This window comes from Mauremys mutica, chromosome 9 (genome assembly GCF_020497125.1).
Source record: "Mauremys mutica isolate MM-2020 ecotype Southern chromosome 9, ASM2049712v1, whole genome shotgun sequence".
Classification (NCBI taxonomy): Eukaryota; Metazoa; Chordata; order Testudines; family Geoemydidae; genus Mauremys; species Mauremys mutica.
The window spans coordinates 54,373,705-54,392,788 of NC_059080.1; the positions used below are offsets into that span (position 1 = coordinate 54,373,705).

General features: G+C 50.8%; 1 protein-coding gene and 1 long non-coding RNA gene across 7 annotated transcripts in view; one reads left to right on the top strand and one right to left on the bottom strand.

The window, feature by feature from the left end:
* The window catches only part of DGKG (diacylglycerol kinase gamma), a 184,938-nt gene extending 182,727 nt beyond the window's left edge, over positions 1-2,211 (top strand). For all 6 annotated transcript variants that reach the window (XM_045029040.1, XM_045029038.1, XM_045029039.1 and 3 more), the window contains one exon: positions 1,420-2,211. In XM_045029040.1, coding sequence (XP_044884975.1) covers positions 1,420-1,518 — 99 coding nt within the window. In that variant the 3' untranslated portion in view covers positions 1,519-2,211. The remainder of the gene's footprint in view (positions 1-1,419) is intronic.
* A 3,016-nt stretch (positions 2,212-5,227) lies between these two features.
* On the bottom strand, positions 5,228-18,982 carry LOC123378113. The gene is made up of 3 exons (XR_006582460.1): positions 18,664-18,982; positions 5,848-5,965; positions 5,228-5,439 (listed from the first exon to the last, which is right to left on the bottom strand). It is a non-coding gene; the product is annotated as an uncharacterized LOC123378113 (long non-coding RNA).
* Between the last annotated feature and the right edge of the window lie 102 nt (positions 18,983-19,084).

Sequence of the window (19,084 nt, forward strand, 5' to 3'; positions counted from 1 at the left end):
GTGAGCCATTCGCCCCCATCCAGATAACCCCTCCCTGGCAGAGTGGGCAGTATATTTGTCCAGACTGTTCCATCGTGCTGTGGCCCCTGCGCCAGCAGCTTCACCCATAGCAATCCCACCTTTTTGTCAAAGCCTCTGTCAAGAACCACAGGTTCCCCTTCAAGAGCCAGTGGGGTTGAAGGCCATGGGCACGGTTTTACTTTCGCATATGTCCGGTTTCAGTCTTTTACACCGCTGTGCAGTAGAGAATGCTGGCAAACATCTTGCTGTGGCTGGCGTTAGAAGAGCTGCCAACTGCACCTCCATCCATGGCACTGAAAACCAGCCACTTTGTTTAGGAATAAAGTGATGCCTATATTCTAGAGGAGCCAGATCAGGAAGAGTTTGGGTGCAAAGGGAGGCACTGCTGGGCGGGACACTAGCCATCTAGAGCTCTGGCTTCTAATGTAACTTGGCCTATCTGTGGAAGTGTGGTTGGTGGATCCATCCTAGACATCATTGTTGATATCACAAAAGCCCATCGCCATTTGTCGTGGCTGGCAGTCTTTGCTGAGGAGACTAGAATAGCAAGAATTAGAATATCAAGGAAGTGTTATTTACTCCTTCTCATAACACACAAACTAGGGGTCACCAAGTGAAATTAATAGGTAGCAGGTTTAAAACAAAAGGAAGTATGTTTTCACACAATGCACAGACAACCTCTGGAACTAATTGCCAGAGGATGTTGTGAAGGCCAAGACTATAACAGGATTCAAAAAAAAGGAACTAGATAAGTTCCTGGAGGATAGGTCCATCAATGGCTATTAGCCAGGACGGACAGGGATGGTGTCCCTAGCCTCTGTTTGCCAGAAGCTGAGAATGGGCGACAAAGGATGGATCACTTCATTATTACCTGTTCTGTTCGTTCCATCTGGGGAACCTGCCATTGGCCAGTGTCAGAAGACAGGATACTGTGCTAGATGGACCTTTGGTCTGACCCAGTATTGCCATTCTTATGTTCTTAAGAATGATGTGGACGGGGACAGAGATGAATGGACAGAGCGGTGCGTTGGAGAGAGGAATCCAAACCCATGCATTTCATCCAGGCTTTCTGTCCCCCATAAAATGTCGAGTGAATTACAAGAGTTTGAGTCTTAGGAAGCCAGGAGCCAATTGGCTCCTGGTGTTACTGTTGCCCTCTGGTCAGCTTGGGTTAGGTGTCCAATCCAGAGATGAGCTGAGCCTGGCTCTTTAGCTCAAGCTGTAAAGGCTCCTCCTTGCAGCAGTGGAGGTCCTTAGTTCCATCCCTAGCATGCTGGCCAAGATGGCTGCTGTCATGTTCTCAGGGAACAAAGAGTCTCTTTCTGAGAGGAGTAGCCCCGCTAACCCTTCTCTAAGCTGAGCCTTACTGATTGATTTGTTTTATGTATTGATTTTTAGATAAAAATTACCCACAAAAGCCAAGTGCCAGTGTTGCTGGGCGCTCCCCAGAAGAGCAGCTTCTTCTTCCTGAAGAGAAGAAACCGAACTCAAGACTAAACAAGCAAAGAAATCAAGTCCAGAGGTGACAACGCTGCATCCCGCTGGCAACTGCTGCAAGGAAGGCCTGTGGAAAAGGACCCTTCATCTCTTCAGATTTCCTGACTTCTCGCTCTGCTTTGGAAACAGCGGACCGGAGGCAGTGGTTTGAACAGCAAGTGGAAAAGAGCAGCCAATGGTTCCATGTGAAATGAGGTGTGGTTTGGGTTTACACACACACACACGCACTACTGGCAGGCACCACCTGGATGGTTTGAAAAAATGAGATTTTTCCTAGAATGTCTCAATCGCAGGAGTGAAAAAACTCTCAGTGCCGAGGAAGGGTTTTGTCCCTGGTGAAGCCTTAGACTCTGTAGAGAAAATTTTTTATCCTCTGAAAATAGACCAGCATCGATGGAGTATAATATCTGGCCCAACACTGCAAATGAGAGTTGGTTTCTCTTTTTATTTAAACAACTAACTCCCCACCCGTCTCCAAAGTTGCCAGTGAAACAGCGACTTGGCAAGAAGCTGAGTGTTACTTATTTATTGTTTAATGCTGTCCAAGGACACTGGATGTTTCATTGCACTGTCCCTGTGGTCACCAGATCCTACACATTCTAACAGTTATTTGTCTTAGCTTCAAGAATATTGAAGAGAGAGGAGACAGTGCCTTTTCTCAAACTTTTCTAATTTCATTGTTTCAGATCACTCCACCACTAGCTTTTTTTGGGGGGGGGGTGGAGGGGGGGAGGTTAAACAGAAGCAAGTTTGTCATGCAATTTCAAACCCATTTGGGTACGAGCTGTGTTTGGAGAGAGGGAGCCAGAAGGGACGGGGGAGGCCACACAAGGAGAGCCGGTTTCTTGGATGCCAGAAACAAACTCAGGGTAAACAAGAGAAGACAACACTTGGAATGTATAACTGGTCAAACATGGTCCTTGCCAGGCTGCCAGCCTCCATGGAATCCTGAATCCGTTTTGGACTGCACCTGTGTTTTTATTTATGTATTTATTGAACAGATTCTTTTCCTTTAAAAAGAAAGAAAGTTTGACAGGAATGAAACTTCCCAATTTTCCCTGGCAGTTCCAGCTAAGAGAGAGGCCCAAAGTCTCCTTAACAGGAGAGCACTACTCTTAATAGGGCTGCTTTAGCCCACTGACAAATGGCCCGAGTTGAATTTTGGATGTGATGTGGCACTCAGCTTTCACTGTGCAGCAAAGCGCTTACGCTGAGTCATCCCAATCTGTGGCAGGCTTGTGAATGACTTTGGAAGAGGCGCTGGTCTGGAGATGAAATCAAAGTCAACCCAGAAGTAGCACTGCAGAGTGTTATTTGCTTTCCAAAGCACAACAGTGTAGAGGTGGGGCGGGGCAGGGGTAAGGGGGGGAGAAAGGTAAAGCGTATACAGTGAAGGGAGACAAAAGCAACATAGCTTCAAATGTGATTGTAATACACAAGCTACTTGCTACTATGCTTTCCTGCCTAGGGGACCCGCATTCATATTTGGCTTAGATCATATGAATGTGATTGTCTCATCCTAAGTCCCATTGAATCTATGTCCTGAATATCAAACCCACCAACTTGATGAGTTGGGAGTTAGGCAGAGTGCTGGGTCAAGATCTTCTGTGCCAGCTATGGACTGGTGACAGCGCTTGCTTATGCACACCAGCTGTGTTCGTCATAGGGTCCTTTACTGCTCTCCCGGTATTGCTGAGGTTCATTTAAATAAGGTATTTTACACACTATGCCACTAGTGGCTGAACATTACATCTCCCCCTTTAAGTTCTATATTCCTCCCATTTACAATATTTACGCTATCCTGCTGTCTTTGAAGTTCAGTATGGACCAGTCTGTTAAGTGTCTGAATCACACTGATTTTTTAATTGCATCACCCGAACGCATAACATCTTGGTCATCTGGCTGTCCAGTAGTTGCCGGCTATGGTTGGCTTGGAATCCTTGAGTCGTCTTCTTGTTCTGCCCCTGCCATCTGTAGAGATTGTTCCTCCGAAAGAACAATCAACAGAGCAAACTGTAGGTGTTAACAGTTTCTGTTTAACTCCCTACTGCCAGTCTTGACCACATATGATCTAGGCACTGAATTTTTTTCTTCATGACAACTGCAGTTGTCAATCCCATTTCTTCATCCAATTTGACATGAACACAGTCACCAGGTTCTAGACCCAACAGTTCTCGGAATGACTTCTGTTGTAAAAGCTCTTACAGACTTTATATCTGGATTTGGCTACTCTCTGCATGTCTGGCCACTTTGGAGATAGAACTACTGCTGCAATGTTGAAAAAGAATCTGAGTTGTCCTCCCATCAGGAGCTGTGCTGGACTCCATCCAGTAGTCACTGTTGGTGTTGATCTGTAACTCAGAAGAGCAAGGAATGGATCTTCCTGCTATAGGATTTTCTTGGCTGTCTGTACAGCTCTCTCAGCCTCTCCATTAGCTTGTGGGAAACTTGAGCTGCTAGTAATATGATCAAAATTATATTTCATTCAGAATTACTTAATGGATCTCCTTTCAAAAGTCCAATAACATCAAATCCTCTGATTTCTTCCACCTTTCCCACTTGGCCCATCATGGCTGCCATTGCTGTGGCTGAGAAGGCTATTGGTCTGTGGTACTTTGATCGCATACACTCTGAATGCAAAGCTTTTGTCTTTGTAAGTTGTTTCTGTGGTGAACTGGCCCATGCAGTTCAGAATACCTCCAGGGCTAGTCAGAGCTGTGTCAGGTGACTTCAGCTCTGGGCAGGGTTGAACGTGATTGTAAGTCCCTTCTGAGATAACTGTAACATCAGCTCCTGAGTCAATTTTAAAGTCAATAGTCTTTCTGTGACTATTCAGTTTCACTCTCCAGGCAGGCTCTGTGTCATCACAAGGGATAGATTCCCAGAAACAATGCCCCTTGATGGTCTGTCATGGGAGTCAAGTCCCTGACTGTTTTGGTACTGCAAACAGCTGCAAAATGTCCATATTTCATGCATATAGGAAACAGTGTGCCTGTGGCTGGACACGCATCATCTCTTGGATGTGACTTTTTCCACACCAAGCAGTAGCCCTGCACCGTTCCCCCTGAAAGCGCTTTTTGGGAAGCAGAACAATGTGCTATGGTCATCTCCCTACAAGCGCAACACCTGCAGACATGCCAACACCTCAAGGCTGACTGTGGGAAATGCAGCTGGTGGAACTAACAGCGCCAGCCCAGATGACTTGATCTTCATGTATCACTGGGTGGATATTGTCAACCAGTGCAGCAAGCTCAGTCTCCATACCAGACCAAAGCTGGTACCCAGCTTGTCATGGGCCATGGAGACCTAAGGCAGTCTAGGTGCTGTGAGGGTGTCACTCTACAGGCTTGTCCAGGGGACTTTGACCATAAAGGGAAGATCAGACCCTGGACAAAAATGAACTAGATTGTCAGTTTCAAGCAGTGACTTCCTGAGCACAGGCCGAGGCTGACGTCCTGCCCCCTGCAGGGAGGCACTGACAACCTCTCTTAGCACAGGATCAGGCACTTCCCACTGGCCTTCTCCACCCATGAAGGGCATGGATCCAATGCACAGGATGTAGCCTGAAGCCCTCCCAGCATCTTCAGGCCCTTGAGAGCCCCCCAGGACACTGACCCACACAGAAAGACAGGTCAGTCTGAATGGAAGCACTTGACCAGGCTGAGACAGGGTGTGTTCACCGAGCTCTCCTCAAACTACCCAAGGCGGCGGCGGCGATTGAGGATGTAACATTGGAGGGGACTGAGCTGTGCAGAGGTCTCTATAGCAGAGCACGCCTATGGGCACCACATGCTACGTCTGGAAGCTCTACAGCGAGCGGATGGAGCCTTGAGAGTCATTGCTAGACATGGGCAGAACTAATCCATGTGTGGCTTGGCAGACTTTGCTGGGCTGTGACCAGGAGCACGTAGATGGGAGTTCCTGAGAGAGTCCAGAGAAACGAGGAATAACCAAGTGTTTAGAACAGAGGGAAGCTAGGCTGGAATTATTTTCTAGTCCTCGTTCCCCACCCAATTTCTGCTCTCCCCACTTCAGGCATCGGGGGCCCCCAAGGAATCATCTTCCTTCTTCCCCTACCCTGATCTCTTCTCCTCATCCCCAAGCCTAGGAGCGTGGTTACAGCAACTGATCTTCTGCTCCCTGCCATGATCAACACCATGCCTGATCCTTGCTTGCTCTGCTCCCTCCTGTGGCTACCCATTTTGCTGCACAGAGCGTCCAAATCTCACCACTTTCTGCTTCAAGTGCAAGGCACATTTCTTTGGCCTTGCTTTCTAATAGGCCAAAGAACAGAGCAGCAGGTATAATTTCACACACACAAAAACCTACCACATGCTTCTCCTTCAGGGGAGAGGATGCGAGAGCAAACACCACGTGATAGCTATGTAGTCAAGTCGCACTCCTGGAAGGTCCTCAGATACTCCAGTGATGAATGTGATATAAAAGCCTGTGTAGAGCAGAAGAGTGTAATAAAGAACCAAGGAGGTACCACAGAATGTGGAAGAAAAACAACTGAGGTATCAAGCCTTCAAAAACAGGCGGTGTGATCCTGGCAATTCCCATCTAGCAATACAGCTAACTTCAAGCCTTACTAAAATAATAGAGCAAATATTAAGCTCTCGGTCCACACCACAGATGAGTGACTCCAAGAGTGGGATGATCTATAAAATCATGACTGGTATAGAGAAAATAGACAAGGAAGTGTTGTTTACTACTTCTCATAACACAAGAACTAGGGGTCACCAAATTAAATTCATAGGCAGCAGGTTTAAAACAAATAAAAGGAAGTATTTCTTCACACAATGCACAGTCAACCTGTGGAACTCCTTGCCGTAGGAAGTTGTGAAGGCCAAGACCATAACAGGGTTCAAGAAAGAACTAGATAAATTCATGGAGGATAGGTCCATCAATGGCTATTAGCCAGGATTGGCAGGGATGGTGTCCCTAGCCTCTGTTTGCCGGAAGCTGGGAATGAGTGACAGGGGATGGATCACCTGTTCTGTTCATTCCCTCTGGGGCACCTGACACTGGCCACTGTTGGAAGACAGGATACTGGGCTAGATGGGCCTTTGGTCTGACCCAGTAGGGCCGTTCTTATGATCTGCACTCCCCCACCGAACTCTGGCATTCATCCCCATCTGCCAGAGCCTCCTTGCCTTCACCCCAAACATCTGCCCTGCCTCTGAGAGCTCTTCTACTTACCTTTATTGCCACATCCTCCTGCTTTCCCTCGGCTGTCTGTCTCCTGCCATCCAGCTTGCCACTCTCCTCCACTACATGTGGGGCTGCGAGCCCACAGCCTGCTCATCCGCTCACCATTTGCAGGCCTTTCAATCCCCTGGCACCACACACACTAGCCCTCCTGCCCCTAGACACTCCATCATTCCCACCATGATGCTCATCTCTGCTGCTACAGGCAGACCACAGACCAGGCCTGCACAACTTGTAAAGCAGCAAGGGCCATATTACTCCAAAGTAAACAGCTGAGGGCTGAAACCCCCCGGCCCCGCCGAAAAAACCCACACCCCCTAGCGCCGCCCAGCCCTGCCAAAACACATCCCCCACCCCAGCACTGCCTGCCCCACAGAAACAAACCCTCCTTCCCCAGCGCCACCCCGCCAAAACAGCTGTGGGCCAAAAAGGAAGGGTGGGGGAGTGATACTTTATTAAGAATTTTTCAATTAAAGCAAACTATTTTAATTTTTTTTAAATGAATCATGGAAAAATGAAAAACACCTGCTCTGTTGAAAGGAAACATTTGTACTTTTCATAATTACCTTGCAAATTTAATCAGAGATCCCCCCATGAAATAAGGGGAGGGGAAAGGGGGGCAGTGTGAAGGGATTGGATGTGACTGTCCAACACACAAACACAGGGGCCGCAGGGAGCCTGGGGGGAGGGGGAGAGATGAGGGCTGGGGATGGGGAAGGTCCCTGGACCAGGGAAGGGGGCAGCAGTCAGGGCAGGGTAGGTGCAACGTGCACACACACCCCTACACCTCCCCCGGGGATTTCTTGGCTGCCCACAGACAGTTCACCACCACCACCACCCCCGATCACTATGGATGCCGCTCTGGGACCAACCAGCACAGTAGCTGCCCCGCCTCACCCCCAACCAAAGGGGGGGCTTAGAGGCAGTGATGAGCTGCCAAAATATTAACAACCAGTTCCCTCCTCCTCACCCCACGAGGGGGTGGTGCCCCCCCACTCCCCGAGGACTCCTGCCCCATCCAACCTCCCACGTTCCTTGACACTCCACCCCCAGGGCCCCTGCCCCATCCACCTCCCATCCCTGTCCCCTAACTGCCCCCTGCCGCTCCATTCAACCCCTCCTCTTATTTCTGATTGCCCATGGGACCCCTGCCCCTGACTGCCTCCCACTGCCCCATCCAACCCCTGGTCCTTCCTGACTGCCCCCCTCCAGAACCCTTGCCCCCATTCAATTTCCCTGTTCCCTGCCCTCTGACTGCCCCAAGTCCTGACCCTAATCCACCCCCCGCCCTCTATCCAACCCCCACTCCCTGCCCCCCTTACCGCGCTGCCTGGAGATGGGGACTGCGCCACCCAGAGTCGGGGCTGGGAGCCGCGGGTGCTGGGCTGGAGTTGGGGGCTGGGCCAGAGCCGCTGGCCAGCCCAAAATCGGGGGCCACCCGGCCGGGGGTCAGGACCAGCCCGGGGCCGCCCGGCTGAAATCAGGGCCAAGGGCTGGCCTGGAGACGTGCAGTGCCTAGAGCCCTCCTCCTGACCCCCGCCCCAGCTCACCTGAAGGAAGCTGCTGCTTCCTTCTCAGCCCTCCCAGGCTTCCCGCGCTAACAGCTGATTGGCGGGAAGCCCGGAGGGGGAGCCTTCAGAGGAGGAGGCAGAGGCAGAGCTGGAGCCAGGTGAGCTGGGGCCGGGGGCAGAGCCGGGCAGGCAACTGCTTGAGCTTCTGTTAAATTTAAAAGCCCTTTACAACCGGTTCTAAAAGGGTTTCTAAATTTAAAAACCGGTTCCCACGAATCGGTGGGAACCGGCTCCAACTCACCCCTGCTTAGAGGGGGGCTCATCCCAGTTCCCCACCCCCCCAAGCTGTGGCTCGAGCCCAGGTGCCCCTCCCCTCGCTCAGCGCTTCCCGCCTCAGCGGGCCCCGTAAGTGACGCACCCACTGTACGCCAGGCTGGGGGAGCAGGAGACCGAGACACGTGCGGTTCTGGCTGTTAGGGTGGTTGGAGCGCGGCGCGCGCGGGGCTGTGAGAAGGGGCTCCCCCCGGGCAGGGGGTGAACCCAGCAGCCCCACCGCGCCACTTGCCCGCGGGCCGCACAGTGAGCCCACGTGGGCCACATGTTGTGCAGGCCTGCAACAGACCTTTCCCTGTGGCTACTCAACAGCATGCAGGGATGAGAGGATTAAAGAGGAGAAATCTGTGAGAATCCAAACAAGATCCCTAAACACCAGCTACAGGGCATAAGCCGGCCAGACAAACTCAACTGCTTTTCTTTGGAACACGGCATTGCAACATTAGTGACTTTGAGAATACGCTGGGTACTTGGGCATTAGTAAAGCATCTGAGCCAGCATTCCTTGGAATCTGCATTGAAATAGTTCGTTCAGATTGGTTTAGATCTGAGCAGTGTTCCATGCCTGAAACTGCCTGAGGACTCCAAACAACAGCTGGTACTAATGGCTATGTATCGAGTTTGGGGGAGACTTTTTGGGGGTCAGCTGTTTAGGTTTACTGAAAGGAAGGATGTTGTAAATCCCAGAGAGGCTGGAGAAATAATCCAAAGGTCCCTAGATGGTTGGACATGTGGGCAAGGAATGAAACAAGAAGGAAAAGTTGTCAATTCAGTGAGCATGGGATTCTTAGCCAGCAGCGCTGTCCAAAACAGCCTACTGTAAGGGAAGTGTTGTGGGGGGAAGAGGCCTTCAAATTATAGATGTGGGGGGGGGGTGGAGAGATTATAAAAGCAAGGGCTAGTTTAATCCCTGGTGTAATTTTGATCACCTGGGTGGAGTGACACCAAGGATGAACCTAGCCCATGGTGCGATGGGCATGCCACGCGAGCCGTTTGTACGCAGGCATTGCACCAGAGTGTGGAAAGGGAGCAGGCCACCTCCATGTGGTGCACCATAGTGAGGAGTTTCTTAAAATGCTACTGGGCACCTATCTACACAGCAAAATGGAGAGAATGCTGAGGCCGCCACAATACTGAAAGGAGCTGGAAGGGTTAATTCAGGATGAGAGAACTAAATCTGTATCCCTGTGCCTTGGTCACGATGGAGAACGAAGGGGGCATGCGGCACTCACCTAACATGATGGGTGAACCGCAAGGAGAGAGGGGAGTTGTTTAGGGTGATCCTTCAGTCTGTAATTTCTGCTGTGCCACAGGGACTGTATCATAATTCAGGGGAAATTTCTTCCTCATCCTGCCCCCATGGTGGACGGTGAGAGAGAGGGCTGGGTCCAGCCCATTCTCCCCAGAACAAAGTTTGAGACGATTCTGCCTGTGAACAGCCTGCCGGGTGAACCAGAGACAAGCACTGCAGAGCAGGGCACACTAGGAATAAACTAGATGCTCAGAAGACCAGCTTGATCCTTGGTGCAGAGAGCTTTTGTAATATAACCAGAGCAGGGCAGGAACCAACTTTCCTGTCCCCAAATATTTTTGAGAGTTTGAAATTTTCATCCTCCTAAAAGATAGGGGGAAAAAGTCAAAATCTTGAATCTATTTCTGAATTGGAAAACTGACAGTTCAGATCATTTTGAGTGACCTGTTTTGAAAATGTAGAAATATTTCGTTTCAATTTTGACCTTTTTTTCTTCTTCTTTTAAATCTTTTGGGTGAATTAGCTTAAATTTAGGAAAAGTCATTTCCAATCAGAAAACTGGAATTGTTCATTTGTTGAAATATTTCAATTTGACAATTTCAAAACTTCCCCCTAACTCCCCGAGTTGGGAGAACCATCAAATCCAAGCCAGTTTTGTGAGCAGTTCTGGATTCAGTGAATCAGCATTTTTCAACAGAAAAACTTTTTGTCCAAAAATTCTCAACCACTTCTAGCTATAATCAAGGCAAAGTCCATACATGATTGTTTTACCTAACATAGGAATGGTCTCTCAGGGTATGGCTGTGCTGCAATAAAGGACCCCCAGCACAGCCGCAGCTGGCCTGGGTCAGCTGACTCAGGCTCTCAGGGCTCTGAGACTGAACATCAACACTGCGATTTTATTGCCCCACAACCCGAGGCCCCCAAGCTCAAGGTAGCTGACTGGGACGTGGGCTTTATACTGCACCATAGACGTGCTCTCACTGAACACGCGCTGAACGTCAAGAGGTAAAGTCGATGGGAATTAGCACACACTTAAAGTTAAGCATGTTGCAAAACACGACTGTGGCTTGGGATCTCAGGGCACTTACTTGGTCCCGACCCACTGCAGTTTAGGATGCACTAGGCTAGCCCCAGCCAGGGAAGGGCTGGTAGCTATGGGTTCAAGCAAAGCTGGGTGTCATTTCTTTTCAAGAGGGGAAAGAAAGGTTTGGCAGCATGGCTATAGCTCTGGGTGGTTGATCATACACCTCATGTGAAAGGCTGAGTCAGCTCTTCTGTCCTTTTGCCTGATGTTTGGGGAAAACTCGGACCATTGGGAGAAGGCAGGCTGCATTAAATAGGAAGCAGCATCTGGAGACCTAGGCTGAGATATCCAGAGGGGCCCAAGGAACCCAGTTCCCACTGAAAGTCATTCCCATTAGGCCAGCCCTTTTAATTCCAGCCAATTCTCCGGAGCCCTAGGGCAATCCAGCCACCTAAGGATTCTCCATGACTTAAAGCTGTGTTTGCCCCCTTCCTGACTCCAAGTGCCGCTGAGCTGGTTGGGAGAATCTGGTCCATAACACACATTCCAGAGCATGCAGCTCAGAGTAGGGCGGGACCCTTTTAAATAATGGGTTTTAAGCATTTGCTAAGATGCAATTGCATGCACAGATTAATAGGAAAGTGTTCATGGAAAAAACACTGTAAATATCTAATGCAACTCGATACAGGGGATTTTTGCTAAGCAACTCTCCAAGCAAGTGGAAAATAGCATCAGATTTTCCAAACATGCAGGCAAAAGGCTTTGTGAGCAGAGGAGAACGCTGATGAGCCCATCTTTGCTCCGTTGCATCTGTGTGCTCTGCTAGGCAGTGTGTAAACACATTTCCCTTTGATTTAAACAATGGCATTTGTAAATTAGCAGCAGGTGAACACATATTGTACTGATGCTGAAATAAAAATGATAATTACCGTGAAACATTAACAATATTTGTTCTCCAAACCCGCTTCCAGATGGTATAATTTGTCAGATCCCTACTTGCTCCTCTAGAAGTGTTAAAAAAGAAAACACTAGCTCTTTAACTGTAAATGCTATTGGCAGGGGAAAAGGCCTTCTCTGTTTAATTCATATGGTGAAAAACCATGAGATCATTGGGATTTATATAAGCAGATTTGGCACCTTTTCCTGCGAATTATCGTTGTACAGTGTGACTATGGTCAGAAAAAGTGCCTGTATAAAAATAGCACCTTTTTAATTCAACAGACCTGCTTCCTGAATAAATTCAGATTCTGATCTGCTCCAATTCCTGGGGAAAAAAAAGAAAGAGTTTTTACTCCAGTTCTCCCAGCACAGCTCTGGGAGAGCAAGCTAGAAACTCTTTTGGCTCATGCAGTAACCCAGTGCCAGCTGCAGAATTTTGATGGCTAGTTGTGATTCAGGAGCCCAGCTCGATCGCTCAGACCCAAGGGCCAGCAGGAAGACAAAACATCTTTTATTTGTGAACTGAGCCCATGTGCTCCGAGTGCCACCATGACCCAGTAAACATGGAGCCCCCCAAGCTATTTGGGGAGGAGGGCCCAGTAGGGAAAAGTGCCTCCATTTCTTAGTGCCTGGGCATCTTAGCCTGTTTTAGAGGCTCCGCAAGGCAGACTGCAGGCGCATCGTGGGCACAGTGCTGCAGGGGGGCGAGTTCGCAGCCGGTATAAATAGCTGCAGTTCCATTGGCATAAATGGCGGCTCATCCGCTTATACCAGCTGGGGAGCTAGAAGGGAAGTTCTGGGGAGGAGGAAAGCAGCGAGAGCAGAGCTGGTGCCTGCTTTTGGTGTGTCTGGAAAGCCAGCCTCAGAGCATCCAGCCCAGGAAAGGTGTCCACACTGAGCCATGCTTCTGAGCTGCCTTTGCCTCTATGCACTCCTGAGAGAGCCAGTAATGTGGGGCTCACCAAGGCCACTCTGCTGCCATTGGAAGGCTCCTGCAGTTCAGCACTCCCTGGCCAGTTCCCCAGAGCCGCCGCCGCACACTCACACAGCCATACAGGGCAGGCTCCCAGACATGGCCTCAGTGCATTGGGCTGGAGGCTCATGGGAAATTCCCTTCTCCATTTCTCCTCTCCCACAACATCCATTTCTAGCCCTCCACTTGCCACCTGGCTACACTTCCCTGCCCACAGCTCCTCTCTCTGCTTCCTGCCTCCTCTCCCATCCATTTGGACTTCAGAGATGGAAGGGATTTCCCATGGAAAACAGCCAGCCCTTTCTCCTGCCTCCTGAGTCACTGTGCATGGAGAGATACAAGCCCCTTTTGACCCTGTCCTGGTCAGGTCAGGGCAGCGCCCATGGAGTGACCTTTGGCCAGGTTGCCAAGGTGTTACAAAACCTGCTGCGTGCCCTGGCCAGCTGCCTATGACCCCCCCAGCTCTGCAGCATGGCATGCCAACCTCCAAAGCCATCCTCTGCACGGCATTTCCGTCAGGGCCAGAGATTGATCAGCCAACCCAATGGTATTTGGAGACACTTCTCTTTCCCACTTCAGTGCTCTGTGTCCATTTCAGAAGGTTACGGCGTAAGAAACGGTGCACTCTGCTTAGCAAGGCTGCTCCCTGGTGCCCTGGGGTGTGGCACAGCAGTTATTGGTGGTGTGGCGAACAGGCATTGTATCCTGCCCAGCACTGAACAGTCACCCAGGCAGGAAGGGATGGCTTTGCGGGGCATCCCTTTGTCTAGTGGTAGGGGCTCCTCTGTCCCCATGGGAGTTACCTGCTGGGGGAGTAACCACACCATGCAAGTTGCACCTTGCAACAGCCAAAAAGCCAGCACTTGAGATGATCGAACCCTCAGATTTCCTTTTGTGCATAAGCCTGCACGTTGTCCTGACTCCACAGGCTCCAGAACTGAATTGAGTGCCACTAGCATCAAACTAGCACTGCTTTTAGGGGCTCTTGATGCTGTCAGCCAAGACCAACCAAGACTCGGGTGTGTAAACAGAACACATAGCCCCCAACTGTGCTGTGTGGCTACCACATGGCCCCCTGTTCCTGGCAATCTGTTGAGCCCCCTTTTTCCTCCCCACCCAGCCCCCATCCTCCCACGTGTGTCGGTGTGGTGCCCTGCATGGAATTGTAATGTAGCATGTGTTTATACGTGAATCCTGATTTATGTGGTTTTCCAGCAAATAAAACGACAATGAAGCCGTGGCTGGGCCTGGAATATGTCAGGTTGCGTTTACATTATTGCCCGTGGACTTCCCCTGAGCACCACTCTGGAGGCTGACATGTCAGCGGGTGAGTCACCAAGAGCAGCCAGATGTTGGCTTTCTCCCTTTCCAAACCCATCAGCACCCTCTCCGCTAGCAAAGGCGGTGCCGGTGTTTCAGCACTGCCGAAGCTGCATTGATGGTAGCACCGACCGCCTGGCATGGTGGCCAGGTCTGAGCCCCATCTCCAGTAGCTCTTATGCCATGGCAGGCCTGGAGACAGCTACAGAGAAGCTGAAAAACAGGCACCAGGCATGTTCTGTTCAACACATTCAAAAAACAAGCAAAAGGGTGAAAAGAGAACAAAACTGGGAATGGTGAGTTGGTCCTTTAACCCCTGGAGCTTTTTTCTCATTCAGCCCTTGCAAGCTGATAGCATTTCTGATACCAATAATTCCTCCCAGCTGCCCACTGCAGACAGACACAGAGCTTGGTCCCTCGGTCCTTTCAGCCCCAGCCATTGGGCAATGTGTCAGTCTACAAGCCCTAGTGGCAGCACTTCAGAGCCGCAAGTCTCCATGGGGCCAAAACCAGCTCTGCCCCTCGTGGAGCTGAAGCTTCTCCTACTCAGATCCTCCACTGTTAGTTAGCACCAGGGCTCGCAGGGTCATGGCTTCCATGTTGTGACAGCATCCCTGGTAGCAGGACTGGGGCTACGACATCCATTGGGCTGACCCCCAAGCTACCCAACAGAAAAGTACTTCATCACCTTGCTTCATCATTACAAGTGATTTTCTTCAATGCAGCTGATGCATTAGTGTCGGAGGAGGTTCCCTTGCTGGGAAGCGAGAAGGGGCCGTAACCAGCTGCTTGAGGCCAGGAGGAGACAAAACAGTTACTCAACAGGAACCATTTCAAATGAGAGTCATTTTACATTACCCAGAGTTCAAAACCAGTTTGCAGGGTTTCCTTCGGGCTTTGTTAAGATGCTCCCATCTGCCTCCCCTGTGCTTTGGTTTAGAAAAGCAGGTTGGCCTAAAATGCACCCTCCAGCCTCTGGGATGCTACGATAGGGCTTTGCATTGGAAGCTGCCTCTGAAGAGGCTACAGTGTCTCCATAACTGAGTGAGCTTTGGCGAGTCCCACACATCCCTGCACCAGAGGGATTTTCCAGAACTTACCCAATGGCCGGTCCAGTGTGTGGGGCAGGGAGATGCTGGGGGCAGGTTGGGTTTCCCAAAGCCCCTAGAGCACAGCCTGATTCACCGGGCAGCCAACGGTTTTACACTGGGACAGCTCCACTCGTGTGAGGCTGCAGCTGTGCCGGATTCTCCTCAGCCTTTTACAATGTTGGGTGCGAGGGGACTCAAGGGACAAGACGCTTACCCTACGTTTAAACCATCAGACTTCTCAGGGCCGGTGCCTTGCAACGATCTGCGTTTAAGGGACTGGACCCTGCACTAATCAACGCTTCCTATTTGAAAGTGATCAATGTCTTGTTTCTAGGGAACAAACAAAGAAGCAGCAGCAGGCGGGAACTTGTGTGTTGCCAAAGCGAAGCTGAGCTCTCAATGTGAAGCGTATATTGGGCTAAATTTAGACCCATTGATTTTTTTGAGGGGGTTCTAAATTTAGCCAAACTAGTCCTCCCTTCCCCCATAAGGCTGAACTTGCAGAGATTTCCGTTCTCACGCAGGCACCGGGAAGCATCTTACAGTCTCCTCCAGCAATCGTTCTCCTTAGAGCCACACATGGAGTAGCCCTGTATGTAGATCTCCCCACTGCCATGTGGAAGAGACTCCACCAATGGCGCCGTGCATTGGCTACTGGCCCTGCCTCCATCGACCCCAGGTTTGGGGACAGGCCCTGCAGCTTTCGCTTGGGGGCAGGGTACTGATTTCCTTCCCCAGAGCCCTTCCCAGAGGTGTTACTGTCCGGGGGCAGTCAGAGCGCTACACCCCCTTTTCACTGCTGCTCATGTAGCAGCAGCACTGCTTCGGCCACCCAACAAACTCCCTGCAAACAGCATCCAGGGAGGGAACATTTCTCAGCCTGAGACAGGGAGCAAAGGGTCCAATGTCTTTCAGAAAGGCTGGAAATCAGGAAAGGTTTGTACATTGCTTAGCTTGGCCTCTTGTGCAGGGGTGTAGCCACGGCTGAGCCTGGATGGGTCCCGGCTCTCTGAGGTGTAGCCAGTTAGCACCCAGGCAGAGCCGGAGGGGCAGTGCCTGGTGGGTTTGGACTCTGACAGTTAGCGCGGTGCTGCATTGTCCACACTACTCATTGTAGCCCCTAGCGCCAGTCTGGCATTGCCCAGCCATCATAAGTTGGGGCCCACACACATTTCCACTCCTAGTGACGCCACTGCTCCTGGGGATACCTGTGCAGAACTCAGCTTCAGAACCAGCCAACACCACCAGCCAGAGGGAGACCACAGAAGAGCCCCATGGCTGGGCCTGCTGCAAAGGGTAACCCAGATCAGGGCACTGGAAAGAGGAGCGATCAGAACAGGGCCAGGTGGGGAGCAAAGCCAGAGGGTGTCCAACAATCAGGGAGGGCTGGTATCTCGCTGCAGCCATGCACTCTGCCCTATGGTGTATTCCTGCTGTCAGCTGGGCAGCCAGGGTGCCTCCTACACCCACTGTTTGGGGCATGCTTTCAAAGAACAGTTCATGCTAGGAGAGGCTGAAGAACAGCTCTCTTACAGCATAGGGTTTCCCCCAGATGCTGCATTTGTGTGCGCATGTGCGAGAACATGTCTGCATGCATGTGCCTACGTGCATGTGCACCTGCATGTGTGCGTGCCTGCGTGTGCATGCACATGAATTTGCATGTATGCATGCACGCAGGGGTTACACAAGAGGAGTGCAGTTCCCACCCTGAACCAGTTGCAACATTTTGAAGCTAATGCTGCAGGGACCTGCCCCATTCCTGACACTAGTGAAACAGCCCCAGGCCTTGTCCATTAGATGCTTGGGCCAGCGAGGGGGCCAAGGAAGGTTCACTGGAGGAGGCTGAGGACAGAGAAGGGGCAGGTGGCAAGGGCTTGCTGCCTGGCCGGTGCGAGTAGGTCGCCAGGCCAGGCTGTATGGGACCAAGTGCCCAGCCGCATGCCTGCCCTCAGGAGAGGGAGGGGCGCAGCAGTGGAGGAGGGACTGCAGGGCTGAGGGACCTGCTCGTCCAAGAGCTGGGATCTGGCCATGGGAGGTTTCCTAGAGTTTAAGGCTGGAAGGTCCAGTGATGCTCAGGAGCCGCGAGTGGCTCTTCAATGTGTCTTCTGCGGCTCTTTACAGCACAGGATATCAGAACAGTGTGAGATTTAATTAGTAACCGAGCTACGTGATTAACCAGTCAGGATGCTTTTACTGTGTTATTAACCAATTGTAGTTGATAAAATAATAATATTTTGTCAGTCATTTTGCTGAGAGAATTAACCAAGTATTTCCCATGTCATACTCTGACAATGAATTCACACTCCTATGACTGTTTTGCGTGATGAAGATCACTGAACTCCTGAGGTCCGAGTATCCCTGGCCTAGTCTGACCTCCTGCATATCACTGCGAGCCACTGAAACTCACCCGGTTCCCCCTGTACTGAGCCCAGCCACTTGTGTTTGGCTAAAGCCTCTTCCAGAAAGGCCTCCAGATGGGAAGACATCAAGCAAGAGAGAATGTACCACTTCCCTTGCTTCCAATGATGAATCACTGTCACTGGTAAATATTGATGCCCTATTTTGAATATGTTTGTCTAGCTTCAGCCTCCAGCCACTGGTTTTTGTTCTACCTTTCTCCCTGAGATTAAAGAACACTGCAGTATGCAGTCATTTCTCCCTCTGAAGGTGCCAAGATACTCTTATCAAGTCACCTCTCCCGTTCCTTTTTGACAAACTAAGCAGCTGGAGCACATGGAGTCTCTCATTGGAACTCCTTGGATCCCTTGTGTAGCTCTCGGCTGCACTCTTTCCAATTCTCCAGCATCCCAGTATCCGTCTCTCTGCTGCTCTGCACAGAGGGAAAAATCATCTCCCACTCCCTTGTTCAAACAGCCAAGGAGCGCCGTAAGCCTTTTTGCCCCAGCATCGCACTGGGAGCCCATGTTAAGCTGTGTGTCCACTCTCATTCCTAGATCCTTTTCAGAGTCTCTGCTCGTCAGGATACAGCCCCCCATTTGATACCTTTGGCCTGCGTTCCTTGGTCCCAGCTGCGTAACTTTGCACTGGCTGCATTTAAACGCATTTTGTTTGAATGGGCCCAGCTTGCCAAGTGATCCAGATCTCCCTGTGTGACTGCCCCGAGCTCCACCAACCTTTCCGTCGCCCACAGATTTCATCAGCAGTGATTTGATGTTTATATAGCCCTTCTGCCGGGGGAGGGGGGGCAGTCAGCAGGAGCCAGGACAGGGTCCAATAGCTCTTAAAATTACAAACCAAAACCAGCTCAAGTCCAAAAACCAGTCACCACCCCCAGGGCACCTCAAAAAGCAAAACTTCCCCACGCGCAACAAAAGAAAACTTTTCTTACGGAGAGAGGGAACTCAGGATTGACTCAGGAAACACAGCAACAATGACCCACAGTATCGTGGGCAAAAGCCCTTTGCCTCAGTTTCCCACCTTGCAGCATGAAAGTCCAATCGATGAATGTCCCTTTAACACCCCACTCACCGTTTGTTGTCCAAAGTCAGCAAAGTCCCAGCATCCAGGGGCACAGTCAGGAGAGTCTTGGGGAAGAGTGGGTGGGTGGCTGGGTGTTATGGCTCTGCCACTGTTGCTTTGCTATCATTACCTCTGATGCTTCTCATCTGTGCTGCTGCTTCTTGCTCCCACTGCACCCTCTACTGTGCTGCTTCATGCTGGGTCCAGTCCGGCCCCACAGCATCACAACTACATAGCTAGTAGTAATCACAGCTCTGGGATCCACTGGGCATGGGGCACATTTGATGCTGCCTTTAGCCACAGTGCCATGTTTTGGGGTTCCACCACCTCAGCCAGACTCTGGTCAGTTCATAGGATAGTCAGGAACCTTGTTATTGGTGCTGCATCCCCTTTCATTGCAACGCTGCCTCCACAACCAGGCCAAGGGCCA